The 17,244-nt window shown below is 49.5% G+C and overlaps 1 protein-coding gene across 1 annotated transcript in view; it reads left to right on the top strand.

Annotated features, from left to right (window-relative positions):
- Nlrc5 (NLR family CARD domain containing 5) overlaps window positions 1-16,564 on the top strand; it is a 55,201-nt gene extending 38,637 nt beyond the window's left edge. The window contains 16 exon segments of the mRNA XM_026777567.1: window positions 4,172-4,258; window positions 4,662-4,736; window positions 5,475-5,558; window positions 5,778-5,870; window positions 7,377-7,460; window positions 8,014-8,097; window positions 11,056-11,139; window positions 11,655-11,738; window positions 12,000-12,083; window positions 12,209-12,286; window positions 12,950-13,033; window positions 13,120-13,191; window positions 13,397-13,480; window positions 14,868-14,951; window positions 15,280-15,363; window positions 15,815-16,564. Of these exon segments, the coding sequence (XP_026633368.1) occupies window positions 4,172-4,258; window positions 4,662-4,736; window positions 5,475-5,558; window positions 5,778-5,870; window positions 7,377-7,460; window positions 8,014-8,097; window positions 11,056-11,139; window positions 11,655-11,738; window positions 12,000-12,083; window positions 12,209-12,286; window positions 12,950-13,033; window positions 13,120-13,191; window positions 13,397-13,480; window positions 14,868-14,951; window positions 15,280-15,363; window positions 15,815-15,917 (1,348 nt within the window). The 3' untranslated portion in view covers window positions 15,918-16,564.
- Window positions 16,565-17,244: the final 680 nt, after the last annotated feature.

The raw sequence follows: 17,244 nt of genomic DNA, 5'->3' as shown, positions 1-17,244 counted from the left end.
ACTACAGTTAAGGTTCCGGCATTCTGGCATCTTTCTCCTTCAGCAGTACATGGCGTCTCTCTGACTCCACCTACTCTCTCTATATATCTGTTTGGATTTCTTGCCTGGCTTTAATCTGCCCTGGCATAGGCCGAAGCAGTTTCTTTATTAGCCAATGGTAATAAAACATATTCACAGTAAAGAGAGGGGAATCCCACATCAAAAGGGAACTCTGAAGAAAGAATCTATTTTGGGTACAGTTCCAGAGGGATAAGAGTTCATCATGAGCCGGTGGTAGTGGTGGCGGCGCACACCTTTAATCCCAGCACTCAGGAGGCAGAAGCAGGTGGATCTCTGTGAGTTTGAGGCCAGCCTGGTCTACAGAGTGAGTTCCAGGACAGCCAGGGCTACACAGAGAAACCCTGTCTCAAAAAACAAAACCAAAGCAAAAAAGAAAAAAGACCCCGTCATGGCAGGAACACATGGCAGCCAGCTACAGATGTGGTACTTCCGGGAGGCAAAGATATCACATCTCTAACCACAAGTACAAAGCAGAGAATGAGAACTTGAACTGGTGTGAGGCTATGACCTCCAATGACATCCTCTAACAAGGCCGTACCTCTTAAACCTTCCCAGACAGTCACAGCTGGAGACCAAGAGTTCAAATGCCTGAGTCTATGGGAGACACTTCTCAACATAGGAGCATAAACCCATATACACAAATAAATACGGATTGCAGTTCAGCCAGGACACCTAAGGAATCTACTGGCAATCCTTAGGGCCATACATCTTCTGGTTTAATATGAAATTCTCACATGGTCCTTACATGGAAGAGCTGGCTGTGGGGTCCATGTCCACACAGGCTCCTGGGCACTCCTGGCCCATGGCTCTGAGCTGTGACTACACATCACTAGCTCTGTAGATCAGGCTGGTCTCGAACTCACAGAGATTCGCCTGCCTCTGCCTCCCGAGTGCTGGGATTAAAGGCGTGCGCCACCACCGCCCGGCCTAGAATTCCCATTTCTTAAAATGATAGTAAAATCAGCCATGAGTACTGTCAGGAGCCTGTAATTCCTGGATCAGGAGATCAGGGACAGCCTTGACTACCTAGAATGTTTTAAGCTAGCCTGGTCTACATGAGACCCTGTCTCAAAGTAAATAGGTAGATAGAAAAATAGATAGATAGATAGATAGATAGATAGATAGATAGATAGATAGATAGATAGATAGATGATGGATGGATAGATAGATAGGTAGATGGATAGATAGATAGGTAGATGGATGGATGGACGGATGGGTGGGCAGGCAGGCAGACAGACAGACAGACAGATACAAAAAGTGAAATAACGAGAAAGGTAAAACTATAAAAGAAATTAACCACCATAACACACTTAAGTGTACAGCTCAGAAGTATTAAAGACTTTCACCCTGGCATCCTGCAAAGCTGAAGTTCTATCTCCAGCGAAGAGTTCCTCATGTCCCACTTTCCCCAGCCTCTGGCATGAGCAGTCCCTGAACCAGACTCCTCCAGTTCCTTCCTGTCCATAGAATCATGCTGTATTGACCCTTTTGTGACTGCGTGTTTCACAGAGCCTGCTGGAGGTGTGAGAACTTCCATTTCAGGCCAAGCCCAGCAGATGGGTCTCCACAGTTACTCCTTCATCTGCTGATGGGCACTTGGGGTGCTTCTGCCCTTCAGCCCCGCGCTGTGAATGTGGGCGTGCAAATGTGTCCCCGCGTTCAGTTCTTTCCTAGATCACCCAACTCAGGCCTTAAAATAAAACTTTCCAAGCCCCAAAGTAACATTTTAAAACTTGGCAGAAAATCCAGACGAGCATAAAGGAAAACAATGTTTAAAAAAAATAATGCAACTGAACTGTAAAGCAGGAATGTTTTAAATAGCTCTTTTCCATGCTACTATATTCATTTGTGCATTTTGTACAAAGTTTAGAAAATGAGCCAGGCAGTGGTGGTGCATGCCTTTAAAATCCCAGCACTCAGGAGGCAGAGGCAGGAGGATCTCGGAATTCAAAGCCAGCCTGGTCTACAAGGTGATTATAGGACAGTCAGGGCTACACCAGGAAACCTTGTCTCAAGCAAACAAACAAAGTTTAGAAAATGTAAAAAAAACAAAATCAAGGGCTGGAGAGATGGTTCATTGGTTAAGAGCACTGACTGCTCTTCCATGGACCTGGGTTCAATTCCCAGCACCCACAAGGCACCTCCAGTTCTAGGAAACCCAGTGCCGTCACACAGACATTCATGTAAGCAAAACCCCAATGCACATAAAATCAAGATAAATAAATCATTTTTTAAAAAAGAAAAGAAGAGCCAGATGGTGGTGGTGCATGCCTTTAATCCCAGCACTCAGGAGGCAAAGGCGGCGGGTCTCTGTGAGTTCGAGGCTAGCCTGGTCTACAAAGCAAGTGTCAGGACAGGCTTCAAAACTACACAGAGAAACCCTGTCTCGAAAAACAAAACAAAAAACAAAAACAAAAAAAGAAAGAAAAGAAAATCAACATAAAATCACTCATGAAAATTGCGCTTTCTCACCAGTGCCCAGGCTAGTGTACATTTTCCTTGCATCTCACTCCACCTCTTTCTTCAGACACATCTTCCTTCCTTTAAATAAAAAAAAAAATGGAGTTATAGTTAGGTATGCTTTGGTTTCATTACCTATACCACATAACAACTTGTGTTAAACCTGACAAATATTGTTTAAAAACAATACGCTCAGACCAGGGAGATGGGTGCGAACATGAGGGCCTGCATTCAGATCTCCAGATCTGTGTAAAGCTGATCACAGTGGGCATAGGCAATCCCTGCATCCCTTCCTAAGGTAACGGGCATCTGCAATCCCTGCATCCCTTCCTAAGGAGGGCGGGAGCTGGGAACAGTGGCGTTCCTGAACACTCTGCTTGGCTAGCCTGGCTTATGGAGTGGAGAACAGAGACCCTGTGTCAAACAATATAGACAATGAGGGGCTGGAGAAATGGCTCAGTGGTTTAAGAGCATTGCCTGCTCTTCCAAAGGTCCTGAGTTCAAATCCCAGCAACCACATGGTGGCTCACAACCATCTGTAATGAGGTCTGGTGCCCTCTTCTAACCTACAGATATACACACAGACAGAATATTGTATACATAATAAATAAATAAATAAATAAATAAATATTAAAAAAAAACAAAAACAATATAGACAATGAGGTTGAGTCCAGCCTGGCTTACAAAGCAAGACCATGTCTCAAAAAAAATTAATTAAAGAATTTTTTAAAAACATTAATCTCTCTTTTAATGCAGATGACAATGGCAGAGCAGTGCAGTAGAAGCATACAGGGCCCATAACACATATGACTAAATGCATAAATTATTTTATGTTGTATTAGCATATGTTAATTATTATAGCAATGGGTTTCATTATAACATGTTCACACGTGTTTAAAATGTTTTTTTATTCCCAGCAACCACATGGTGGCTCACAACTATCTGTAATGAGGTTTGGTGCCCTCTTCTGGCCTGCAGGCATACACACAGAGAGAACATTGTATACATAATAAATAAATAAATATTTAAAAAAAGATTTACTTTAAAAAATAAAATAAAATGTTTTTTATTATATCTATACCCCCATTATATGGGTTGTTTGTTCTCTGAGACAAGATGTATAGATGTATATATCCCAGGATAACCTTTAACTCCTGATCCTCCTGTCTCCAGCACCTAAGTGGTGAGATTACAGGTGTGCACCACCACACCTGGTTTTTGTGGTGCCGGGAATGGAACCCAAGGCTGCATGTACTCTAAGTAGATACTATACCAACTGAGTACATCCTCAGTCCTGATTTTATAATTTAAAAATCTCTCTCTTCCACACACAGACACATAGACACATAGACACACACAGATGTACACACACAGGCACACACACAGATACACACACGTAGGCACACACAGACACATACATACAGATACACAAACAGACACACACATACACAGACACACACACAGATACACACACAGACGCACACACAGACACATAGACACACATATAGAAACATGCACACACACACACATACACAGACACACACACAATCCTCCAGGCTCCCCATGGCACTACCCCTCCTCCAGGTGTTGCTCAGGTATAGGTTGATGCTCACCTCAGGGGTCCTTGTTTGTTTGTGTCTTTCCATGACAGGTTGGAAGAGCCCTGGGTGGTCCACATCAGCTTACCAGCTGTGATGGAAGTCTGTGCCCAGGCCTCAGGATGCCTCACTGAGTTAAGGTGAGATCAGGGAAGAGCCCCTGGGAATTCACCTCTCTATGACTATTGCAGCCTTCCCTTACCCTCAGTCCTCTAGACATTGGTGTTTTATCCCATAGGTTAACAGCCTTGTCACTGGTAGAGACTTCTGGCTATGCCTAAAGAGCTATACACATTTATATACTATATACTTACTTATATAGTCTTGTGCTGTAGGCAGGCCACAATGTCAGAGGAAGGAAACTCAGGATTCGAGGTCCAGGCAGGCATGGCTGGGGGTCCATGCTGGCTACCCAGAAGTGGCACTGGGGTGCAGTAAGATATTCAATGATGGGAGCAAGGTTTCGGTTGGATCAGACTCAGACCTAGTCAACCTGCCCAAACAAGCGGCCATGCATCTCACCATACCTCTTCTTTCCCTCAGCCTCTCCGAGACCCAGCTGTGGCTCTGGCTGGAATTTCCTCACCAGGAAGACAATTCCGAGGCCATGGCAAACAGGTGGGACCCAGCACCAGGGAGTGGCTGGTGGCAAGGCTCAGGAGGTGGCCCTGCTTGGGGCCAGTATTTCCCATAGCCCCTGCTCAGCATCTTGTGCTGTTTGGTAGCTCCACGTCCTGGGAGGTCTGCTCCATCACTCCCCATCACATTCCAACCCGACAGCCCCATTCCTTCTCAGCAGTTTTCAATTATCAAACACCACCTTGCCCTTTCTGGCCTCAGGCCCTTTGCACAGGCTCTTGCTTCTGTCCAGAATGTCTTTTCCTTGCCTTCTTTCTTCCTCTTATATCTGGTTCTACTTTTTCATATTCCAAGTCTCATCTTAAATGCCCCATCTCAACCGTGACTCCTGACAGCCAAGACTTGGCCAAGTCCTCCCGCTCTCCACCCTCATAGATGCCTAGATTGATGACCTCTCAATCCAAATGTCATATTTTGGAAATTGAAATGTTCCCTCTTTTGAGTGGATACAGCTCTGCATGCATACATTCTGGGGACATGGAGCATGGAACATGACTAGATCTCAGCCCCAACTTATCTCCTTGTCTGCATGCCCACCCTTGTGTAGTCAATGATCTGCCTGGGCATGCCAGCTGGACCATCCTTCCCAGTGATGCTTGTAACTGGGTAGTAAACTCAAGACTTCCTTTAACTGACATGTGTTTACCATATATCATGAGTGTGAAGGCAGGGACAGGACCTCCTGTGGAAACTGTGGCTTTTTCTCTCTGTTTCCAGGTTGGCTCACTGTGACCTGGGAACTGACCACAGTCTTCTTATGAGACAGTTGATGGAGACATGTCCCAGACTGCAGCAGCTCAGGTTGGCACTTTCAACACTAGAGGTGGCTTCAAGTTCATTGGTTACCCCAGTGTCTTCTTCACCCCATATTCTCACTTCCCTGGAAGCGGGACTCATACTTAGGCCAAGGGTCATAGACTCACGGATACCCAGGAAAGCTCTTAGAGGGTCCTTCTCTCATGGGGATCCCCAAAGTGTGTCCAACCTGCAGTTTTCTGGAAGATTCTTGGCCCTTTGCAGCTTGTCTCAGGTTAACTTCAGTGACGATGACACCACCAAGTCCAGGCTGCTGCAGAACCTCCTGCTGTCTAGCTGTGAACTCAAAACCTTCCGGTATGTGGACTTGCAATTTCACTGAGGGCCCCTTGCCTGCTCACCTGACCTGATCCTAACCTCTGGGCCCAGAGGATGCTGCTCCTTCCCTGTGCTAGGTTCCCAGAGTCCTGGAGACGATGCTAAGGCTACAGGATCCTAAATGTGATCTTAGAGACACAGCCATACAATTAAAAAAGTATTCCCAGAGTCAGGCGGAGGTGGTGCATGCCTTTAATCCCAACACTTGGTAGGCAGGGGCAGGCAGATCTACAAGATCTAGTTCCAGGACAGCTAGGACTGTTACACAGAAAAAAAGCAAAAAACAAAAACAACAAAAAACTGCATACACTAATTGTGTCACTTGGTAAATGTGGTGTCTGCCATGCTCTTTCACTTGTAAAATTACTGTTTCTCTTTGTGATTGACACATGTATTGTAGGAAGATCACTTCAGACTGTAGATAACCAGGATATCCAGACTTTCATCCACAAATTTTAGCATCCATTGGCATATCTTGCCTGAATTAATTATCAGAATGAAGACTACAAAATGGAGTTTAGTTGGGTTTGGTTTGATTTTGAGGCAGGGTCTCAATATGTAATCCAGACTAGCCTCGAACTCTCCACCCTGGTGTCCTAGCCTCTGACTGCTAAGGTTACTAGAATGAGCCCCCATGCCCAACTCAATTGGAGGCATTGGACGTTCAGTGCAACTTAGTACATCAAGAAACTCTTGGCTGGTGAGATGGGTTAGTGAGTAAAGGTTCTTGCTTCCAAGCCTGAGAACCTGAGTTTAGTCCCCAGAAGCCACATGGAGGAAGGAAAGAACCCCCCAAAATTGCCCTCTGACCTCCATATGCACACACCATGGCATGCGCATGCATACACCCAGACACACCCGCACACCAAATAAATGAACAAAATCATAGTCTTTAAATAGTAGAGAACTTGGTATTCTTGGAGCCTCCCACTCTCAGGGGTTTTCCTTACTTTCCTATAATAATTTTTTATAAATAAATAAGTAGAATAACATGAAAAAATTTAAGCAGAGAGAAATTCTAAAACAAGTAAAAAAAAAAAACTCATGATCATGAACTTGAGCTTGGTGTTGTGGCTCATTCCCTTAATCCTAGCACTTGGGAGCAGCAGCGAGTGGATCTTTGTGACTTAAAGGCTAGCCTGGTCTACATGTGAGTTCAGGACAGTCAGGGCCACATTGGGAGACCCTGACTCAGAAAAGAAAATGAGAAGCAAACAAACAAACAAAGCCTCTTGGAGCTATCAGATTTTGACCCCGGAAGGTGCAGAGCTGTATAGTGTCAGCTGGATATTCCCACGGCGTCCAACCATGGCTAAGGGGGACTCCAGCACATCTTGACTTAATTAGTCCAGGGCGGGGAGGTTTATGGAAGACAGGTGTCCCCTGCCCACTGTCCCCAAGCTCCACTCCCAGCTTCTGTCATCAGCTTCAGACCTCCCGGAGGCCTGGGCTCTGCCTGACCTGCCACTCTTTGGTCCCCAACAGACTGACCTTCAGCTGCGTAAGCACAGAGAGCCTGGTCCACCTGGCATCTGGTCTGGGATACTGCCACCATCTGGAAGAGCTGGAGTAAGTCGGGGTGGCTGGCGAGGACAACCATGCCTCTGGGAGGGTGACAGAGATGCTTCCACCTGTCTCTGCTCTCCCCGACCAAGGGTAGCAGTCCCCAGACTGAACACCGTGTTCCTGAGCTTGCCTTTACCCTGGACTCATGGGGTGTCTCTGGCTAGATTTGTCTTTCTCCCTGGGTTGGGACGGCACATTTGTCAAAATGGGACTTGACTCAGCCTCTGCCTCAGCTGGTGGTGAGTGCCAGGGTGTAGAAAGCACAAAGGGACAGCACAGTCATCTTAGCCTTGTATGTCCCTCAAGCTATACGAAGCCTTCACCTGGCATGTCCTTATCTGATACAGCTGTGACTGTCACCTCTCCTGTAGGAACCCTAGAGCTTGGCCCTTGGAGTAGAAGCTCCACAGAAAGTCTAGACTATTATCCTCAGCCCCAGTCAGCCTCCCCAGGGTCAGGGGCCAAGGGCCAGGTAGGACAGTGCCTCTCCAGGGCCTGGGGAAAGGGGCTGTCCAGGGCACTTGCCTGAATGGAGCCTTCTGCTTTGTCTCTACAGTTTCTCTAACAACCATCTCTGTGAGGAGAACATAGAGCTACTGATGGGAGCCCTTCAGGGGACCTGCAGGCTAAAGAGGCTGCAGTAAGTGAGGGGAAGCTAATGGGGAGGGGTGAGTGAGGAGGTTCATGGGGAAGGGGAGTGAGGAGGTTCATGGGGGAGGGGTGAGTGAGGAGGTTCATGGGGAGGAGGGTGAGTGAGGAGGTTCATGGGGGAGGGGTGAGTGAGGAGGTTCATGGGGAGGAGGGTGAGTGAGGAGGTTCATGGGGGAGGGGTGAGTGAGGAGGTTCATGGGGAGGAGGGTGAGTGAGGAGGTTCATGGGGAAGGGGTGAGTGAGGAGGTTCATGGGGAAGGGGTGAGTGAGGAGGTTCATTGGAAGTGAGTGAGTGAGGAGGTTCATGGGGAGGGGGTGAGTGAGGAGGTTCATTGGGAGGGAGGGAGTGAGGAGGCTCATGGGGAGGGGAGTGAGGAGGTCAGTTGGGAGGAGAGTTAGTGGGAATTAATGGGGGAATGAGTGGGGTCCATGCAGAGGAGTACATGAAACACACTCAGGATCCAATGTCTCCCGGTCTCCTCTCTGGAGGAGACTCTGGATGGCTTCCCCCACCTTTTATTCCCCTGCTGAGCTGAGCCTTATCAGGATGCTTGGTCTCTGGACACAATCCCCAAACCAAAGCATCCTAGGCAGAACTTAGAGGCTTCCTTCTTTTAAAAAACAAAACAACAAAAACAAGACAACAAACTCCAGCATGCCTGGATCCAGGGATCAGCTACTGGTCTGTGTTGTCCCACCCAGCACCTCCACATCTTTCTTTCCTCTTAGTGGAAGGAAGCACATTTCTCCCCGTGCTCAGTTGGAGACATTGCCTGAGCTCAAGTCACAGACCTGAATGAGAGCTAAGGCCTGCACTGTCCTCTGGACTTAGAGAGGGTGATGATTAAGATGTTGTTACAGAAGAGAGGACACTGACACTGGGCAGAACCCTTCCTGTGCTTCTGGCACCAGCACAGTGCTCCCTCCCTCCCTCCCTTCCTCCCTCCCTCCCTCCCTCCCTCCTTCCCTCCCTCCCTCCTACATCATGTGCACATGCCAGCATGCATGTTCACATGGCCTTGGTGAACACCCAGAGATCAGAGAGCAACTTTAGGGAGTAGCTCTTTCTTTCCACCGTGGGATTCAGGGATCAGATTCGGGTCCTCAGTTTTGGCACCAAGCATCTTTACCTACTGAGCCACCCTGCCAGCCAACAGGTGTCTCTCAGTAACTCTGCTTCTACTCTCCCTAGTAATCTGCAGTCATCAAGTTCACAGAGGCGCCAGGAACAGCCCAATCCAAAACGCAGTCCCATCCTGCATAGACCTAGCTTAGGCAATATCTTGTGAGCACATTTAACTTCATCTTCGGCTTTGAATCTGTTTTTCTGATGACCCAAAATACACCCTGGCTATAAAAAGCTCCATAATTTCAAAACTATGCAACAAAGAGGGTGAAATCCCCTGGAGATGAGCTCCTTCAGGAAACTTCCCGGAACAGTCTTGTGAACTGTTTGCCAGACTTTTCTCCACATATGTGCCTCACATAGTTGAAAAACAGCCTGTCTTTCATCCCATAGCTATGACAGGCCCTGGTCTATCTCTCCTAGCTCATCTAGGGGAACTCACTGAGGATGGGAGACATTAGGAAACCTTGGGCCACTAGGAAACCAAGCCCCACCCCACTCCTCCACCCCAGTCTTTCCACAGAGCTGTTGCTTGGACTTTCCCCAGCTTCTCACTGCTTTCTTAGTCTTCTGGAATCTTCCAGAAGCTTTATGAGAGGTTAAAGACCCAAGAAGATCACTCATTGGCTCATTCATCTGTGTGATCCCGAAGCCTTGGCCAGGGCTAGGGGTCGGTGATTCTGTAGGTTGGATCATCATGCCCATCACCCTCAGTCTTGAGTCCCAGACACTCAGGCTGCTTCTTACTACTTCCTTCCTTGTTGTCTGGAAGAAGCAGATGGGTCCTCAGTGTACAGAAGCCAGATTGGTCAATTCCATGTCTTCTGCCACTGACAGCTCCCCTCAAACTGAGCCAGCTTCTTCCAGCTGTCCTCACAGGATAGGGAGTGGACCCTGCGTAGAGTTGTGCCATCCAGGTACAGTGGACCCTGCTCAGAGCCACGCCATCCCCGTATGATGGATAGGCTCTAAGTGGACCCTGCTCAGAGCCATGCCATCCCGGTGCGGTGGATAGGCTCCTGATAGACTTGCCTGTCTTCGTGGGCTGAGGTTTTGTCAGTCTCAGCACTGATTACGTGTCCTTAAGAACCCTAGCTCTAGGAAATCAAGGCAGTTGGCCAAGTCCTGCTGCCACATTGCCATGCTGGTGCGGGCACGCTCTTCACCTCTCTAGGCTAAGTCTTCTCTCCGAGCTTTGATTTTCTGGGATTATGAGGATTAAGTGAAATGATGCATGGTACGTGCCGAGAGCAGAGGCTGCGGCGTCCCCTCGGTAGAAGCCTGGCTAATACTGTCATTCTTCCCTTTGGGGCTCAGGCTGGAGGCCTTGGAATCACCAGCCAGTGGGTAACACATGGCTGGGGCCCTAGAAAGGGGTCCTGAGGTTTCAGGTTCTATTCTTGCTGCTACTGCTGCTGCTGCTGCTGCTGCTGCTGCTGCTGCTGCTGCTGCTGCTGCTGCTGCTGCTGCTGCTGCTTTCTCTTGTGACCCTGAGTACGCCCCCTTCCTCTCTGGGCCTCAGTGCTCCTCATCTGTAGAACGGAGATAGCAGTGTGCCCACCTTTCAACATGGCCCCAGCCCAGTCTTTGGTCACTGTTATGTGATCTCTGTTATTGCTCAGTCTAAGCTTGTGGTTGAGAACAGAGAGTCATTATTGGGCCATGTGACTCTAATCCTGGCCCACTTTCTGGGTGCCCTTTTCTTTTCACACTTCACCTCTGAGGGCTGTGGGAGTGATAGGTGCAGAGCCCTCACGAGTCCATTAGGACGGGGCTTCCGTCTGCATCCCAGACAAAGTTCACCTGACCCCCTCTCTCTAGCCTCAGTCACATTCCACTGGAAGTCTCCTCTCTGGCCTTGCTCATTCAAGGACTAAGTCACATGACCCTACTGCAGCACCTCAGGTGAGTAATCAGTGACCCCTGGGAAAGAGTGAGAGGACCACTGGTCAGCTCTGTCGGAAAACCCTGGGCACACCTCCTTTATAACCCGGGTTGACTCCCTCCAGCCAAAATCAGTCCATGGCAAGGCAGTTGGCTAAACCTCAACGTGTGAAAGAAACAACCCTCATAACGAGAGGGCAAACCATTTCCCTGGGCAGTTTAGTTTACTTCGAGTTTAGCTTAGCTCTTGGCTCTCATACAAGCAAGACCACACACTTCCACACTGCATAGGCAACTCCAGGGGAGAGCTTTGGACCCCCAGAGATGGTATGCAAGGTATCAGGAAAGATTTTAGGATGGCAGCAAGGAGACTACCCTAAACAGATACCAAGAATTGGGAGTCTCATCCAAAAGCGAGATGATGAAACTCTCATGCGAGCTGAGGCCTTTCTCTGTGTGTCATATCCAGGAGGGCTATGGGCAAGCTGAGATGGGTGGCAAGCTAATGGTCCTTCATCTTTGTTTTCCTCCCCAAGCTTGAGACACGATCAGATTGGAGACGCGGGTACCCAGAACTTAGCAGCCATCTTGCCAAAGCTTCCAGGGCTCAGGAAGTTAGAGTGAGTCACAACCCTTCTGAAAAGAGCCCACAGGGACAACAACACCATGCTCCTGGGAGATACTGGACCCTGACCCAGGCCAGCACTGGAAAGGGGACTCTCTCCCAGCCTTGTTGCTAGGATGGGGGAGTTTGTGATCTCCTAGGCCCTGTTCTCTGGGTCTTTGTGTTTCATCAGGATGCAGGCATGGCTGCACCTCTAGTACAGATGTAGAGGGGAGAGATGCAGGAGGAGAGGGTCGAATAACCTTGCCTTCCACAGCCTCTCAGGGAACAGCATTGGCCCAGCGGGGGGAGTGCCGTTGGCAAAGTCTCTCATCCATTGCGGGTGCTTGGAGGAGATCATGTGAGTGTCCATCCAGGTGGGGTATCCCACAGGCCTGCTGGCCCCCTTGTCCCTTCAGAGCAGGGCCGAGCGGGGCTTCTGAGCAGGCTGCCCATACTCATTCCTTCACCCCTTTCTTCTTTCAGACTGGGCAACAATGCTCTGGGGGACCCCACGGCCCTGGGGCTGGCTCAGAGATTGCCCCCACAACTGAGGGTCCTGTGGTAAGTGTCTTCCTGCCAACCGCGCATACAGAGTAGTAGAGAGGGGACCCAGGAGAAGTGGGATCCAAGCAAACCATAGTTTGAGTAGCCTAGCCTGAGGTTGGAATGACCCCTTCTCTGCTGCTGCTCCCCAGTTCCCAGACTAAGATTAATGTTGACCTTACCCATTGTCGCTGTGAGCTCCTAGCCAAACTTCTGCCCCTTCTGAGTCTCAGTTTCCTCATTTGTGAAAGGGTGTTACCAATCTAAGCTCTTCTGCCTAAGAGCAAGTCTCTGAAGGTGTTTGAATTAATGTTGGCAAAAGGCTACATGAAAAAGCTACAAGGGCATTGTTCCATCCTCTATAGGTCAAAAGGTCAAAACCAGGGCTTCCTGAGTTCCAGACAGCCCTGGGGCTGTGATTCTTGTATGTACCATTTTCTAGGAAAGGTCTAAGACTAGAAACAGGATGGAAAGCTTGACTTCCTAAATACACGAAGAAGCCAAGGCTTGGACTTAGCATCTCAGACCCCTAGATTAGGGAGGGACCTTGGCATTCACTGGGTTCTTTGTGGGTAGGGACAGGGTCAAAGGCCAGCTAAGGTTGCTGCTACAGTCAGAGGCTTAGGGAAGGTTCCCAACCCCAGAGTTGGCCGCAGGCTCCTCTTACCTTTTCCTTTCCAGTCTGCCATCCAGCCATCTGGGTCCTGAGGGGGCCCTGTGCCTAGCCCAGGCCCTGGAGCAATGCCTACACATAGAAAAGCTCAGGTGAGGTGGGCCCTACCTGGGCTGAGAGACAGGTGTGGGGGGGGGCATCTGGGGCAGTTCTGACTCCTGTCTACCCTGCCCCACAGCTTGGCAGAGAATAACCTGGCTGGGCGTGTCCCACATTTCCGCAAGAGTCTCCCACTACTCAGACAAATTGAGTAAGGAGCCTTCCTTGGTTGTCTGGAGCCCTGCAGGAGGGCCATTGACGAGTTGGGACTTAGAGCTGGGGGTGGGGGAAAAGAGGATTTTCTTAACCTCCTGGCCCTGGCCAGGCCACTCTGGTCCCTCCTGCTCTCACTATGGGAAAGGGGGTCCTGCTAGCGGTGGCCCCTGTCTCAGAGGGCCATCACCATTTCATCCCAGCCTGATTTCCTGCAAAATTGATGACCAAGTTGCCAAGCACCTTGCCGCCAGCCTCATGCTCTGCCCAGCTCTGGAAGAAATCTTGTAAGTGCTTGTGAGGGCCCTGAGTTGGGAAGAGCAGCTGCCCTGGGGGCTGGCCCTGCCTACTGTGTGCTGGAGTTGGCCCTGCTACTGTGTGCTGGAGTTGGCCTTGCCTACTGTGTGCTGGAGCTGGTCCTGCCTACTGTGTGCTGGAGCTGGCCCTGCCTACTGTGTGCTGGAGTTGGCCCTGCTACTGTGTGCTGGAGTTGGCCCTGCCTCTCAGCTGGTTCTCCACTCTGGAGATGGGAAGCCCTATCTTGCCCCCCAGTCTTACCCCCATGTACTCCAGCAACACAGGGCAGAGTCACTGGACTGCTCCTGCCAGTTTCTCTCCCTGTGTTGTGGGGAGGGTGTTGGGCCACATGATCTGCAAAGAGTTTTTGTCTTTGACTTTTCCTTTGGGGTGCTTCTCATGGTTTATGGAGACTCTACTTGTGAATAGCTATTGGTAATGCAGAAAGTAAAAGCTGGTAGACAGACAAACAGACACACACACACACACACACACACACACACACACACACACACACACCAACACACCAGCTGTGACCTCTTTGGTCATCCTACTGCCTCAGACCTCAGACTCTGGCAGCACTGCGAAAGTGTTAGACCTGACTGCTGGGACTTGAGGCCCTGAGTGTTGAGCAGAAGAAAGTTCTAACTCCCAAAATACAGGGCACAGAGCGCAAGAGGACTTCTGGGTCTGTGTCCCAACGAGTTTGGGAAGATTTGTTTTTTCTATCTTGGGGATAGAACTCATGCATGTCAGGTGAGGATTATGCATTGAGCTACACACTCAGTCCTCAGTGCTCTTAGTTCTCAATCCTCTTCCATATGCCACAGATCAGCACTTTGCTGACTTTGAACTCAGTTACCAGTGACTCTTCCCTTTTAACCAGTGGGAACAGAGTAAGGAACTGAGGACCCTGGGAAGGACCTGGGCCCCCACTGGAAGCTCCATCCTCAGTAACACTGTATTCAATCTCTTCAATACTTTCCCTTCTATCACATGGAGCTTCCACAGACAGTAGAGACATGTGCTTCCATTGAAGATTAACTCCTTAAAGCAAAAACACTGTGGGGGAGGTTCAGAAAAATATGAGACGCACTATCACGTGGGAAGCAGACATTGCAGCAAGGTGCTTGCTTGGCGTGCATTGTGTCATATTGTGGGTTCTGAGGAACATGTTGCTCCAGAATTGGGATAGGGTGGGGCAGGTAGGGAGGAAGAACGACCTGTGCCCTGAGAATTCTTCAGGGGTAGGTGCTGAGGTGGCTGGCTGAGGAACCCCTCTTGTGCCTGATCCTGCTGGCACCTAGGGCTCCCCACTGCTTTCCTTTTACCTCAGTGCCCTCCTGCCTCTGAGCTTGCCCCTCCTCCACTCTGCAGGCTGTCCTGGAACTTCCTGGGTGATGAGGTGGCTGCTGAGTTGGCCCAGGTCCTGCCACAGATGGGGCAGCTCAAGAGAGTGGAGTATGACCCCCTTGGGTGGGGGGGGTACAGAGGGGACCCCCATCTTAATAAGCCCAGGGGTTACTGGGCTATCCCTTCCTCCCAAAAATCTATGCAGTATCTCTGGAGACTCTGGCTGATCCCAAGTCCCTGCCAATCTTAGTTCTTCCCATGCTCAAGATGTCAGCCTTTCTACTGTCCCACCGGGAGCCAGAGTCCACTGCTTGATGCTGGCACTGTGGGAGGGGGTGGCCTTGGCTTTCCTGGGGTGGGATGTAGAGGAGGAAACCCCACCCCTAGCCTCATGCTTGCCTCTCTTTTCCTCTTCCCCTGCCCGTCAACTGCAAAGCTTGGAAAAGAACCGGATCACAGCATGTGGAGCCCAACTCCTGGCTCAAGGACTGGTCCATGGCTCCCGTGTGCCAATCATTCGGTAATGAAGGGCTGGGCCTTGTGGTAGAAGACCACAGAGACCCTACAATTTGGATCAACCCCCTGTGGGGAGAGGGAGGGCCTGGGCGGAGAATTATCCAGGGAGACTTGGACCATCCCATTAGGAATTTGGCAGCCAGCAGACCTGAATCAAATCCCAGCTCTGCTGTTTGCCAACTGTGGTAACTTTGTGTCTGTAACTTCAGGCCCCTGAATGTCAACTTCCCGACCTGGGAGGGTGGTAAGGACTAAAGAATGGATAGGGCGGAGCCCAGGACATGGCCAGCTCTCAGAGGGCAGCACCATGCTCAGGTCACTGCCTCCACTGGGTGGCATGGATGGATGGCTCTTCTGCTTTAGGCCTTGATCTTTAACCCTGTAGGTAGGTTAGGAGCAGAGCCCAGAGGGTGAGGGGAAAGCTCTGGAGCTGAGGCCCATGTCTATGCCCACAGCCTCTGGAACAACCCCATTCCTGCCGAGGTGGCCCAGCGTCTACAGAGCCTGGAGCCCAGGTTGGACTTCGCCTTCTTTGACCAGCAGCCCCAGGCTCTTTGAGGAATTGATGGACCTCTCGAAACTCTTGGGACCAGCCCAGTGACAACCACATCGCCCACTAGGAAAAGGGGCTCAGGAGAAGAGCCTCAGTTGGTGCCCAGCATTCTATGAATGCCCCAGCGGGGGAAGAGTGCGTTTGTTTTATCACGATCCTTAGAGAGAACTTTCTTGGGAACTGAGAGCTTTGACTAAAAGAGGACCGTATATCATACATGATATGTGCTACCAGTGGGACACTGGCACAATGAGAGTACTATGATGTCATATATGACAGGGAAGGCTTTGTATGTTGCACTGTGACCAAGACACGGAAGGTCATACTCACGACAGAGTAGGTCATATATGTGGCATTACATGGAACTTATAGTGAGTGTGGTATCTGGTCAGTGGCTCTTAGCACCGTAAATGGTGGTGTATGTGATTAGGGATCCACCTATGACATGTTGTCTATATCACATAACACTCAGCTTGCCAGGGGACCACAGGCAAGTCCAAGACCTAATTTATTACTATTTAAAAAACATAAAACTAGGCGAATAGTATAGGCCTCATAGCTGTTCAGGAATCTGAAGCAGAGGGGTTGCAAATTTAATACGCTCCTGTCTCAAAAGGTTAAAAAGGACTGGGATTCAGCTTAGTGGAGAGTGCTTGCCTAGCATGTGTGAAAGCCTAAGCTGAATACTCAGTATCTTTTCTCTTTCTTTCTTTTTTTTTTTTTTTTGGTTTGGTTTTTCGAGACAGGGTTTCTCTGTAGCTTTGGAGCCTGTCCTGGAACTAGCTTTTGTAGACCAGGCTGGCCTCACACTCACAGGGATCCACCTGCCTCTGCCACCTAAGTACTGGGATAAAAGGTATGCACCACCACTTCACAGCTCAGTATTATTTCTTTAAAAGTATTTATAAGTGAATCTTGAGCAGCTAAGTGATAGCATTTCTGCCCTGGGCGGGGAGGGAGAGAACTGACTGGCTCAACAGCCTATAGTCAGGGCTCTGGGCATGCCGAGGACTCAGCATGAAGTCCCCTCCTGCCAGAGCTTGGTTCTCCCTTCTGTTCATTGGTAGCCCTCCCTTCCAAGGATTTTTCAGCCCAGGCTTAGGAGCTAGTTTGATCTTGGGACAGTTCAAACTCACCTGTTCTTTCCTGGTACAAGGAACAAAGCCAAACATAAGGGTCCAGGGATGGGTACTTTTAGGACATTAGGTAAGGCCACTGGGCTCACCCACTACCTCAGCAGGATTCTGAAACCCCTTGAGGCTCCGTGTTTTTTGTAACTTCCAAGAGGGGGAAAGATAGCCTCGTTACACTCCAAGTTAAACGATCAATAAA

The sequence above is a fragment of the Microtus ochrogaster genome, chromosome 4 (assembly GCF_000317375.1).
Source record: "Microtus ochrogaster isolate Prairie Vole_2 chromosome 4, MicOch1.0, whole genome shotgun sequence".
NCBI lineage: Eukaryota > Metazoa > Chordata > Mammalia > Rodentia > Cricetidae > Microtus > Microtus ochrogaster.
This window is presented reverse-complemented; position numbering and strand designations above follow the sequence as displayed.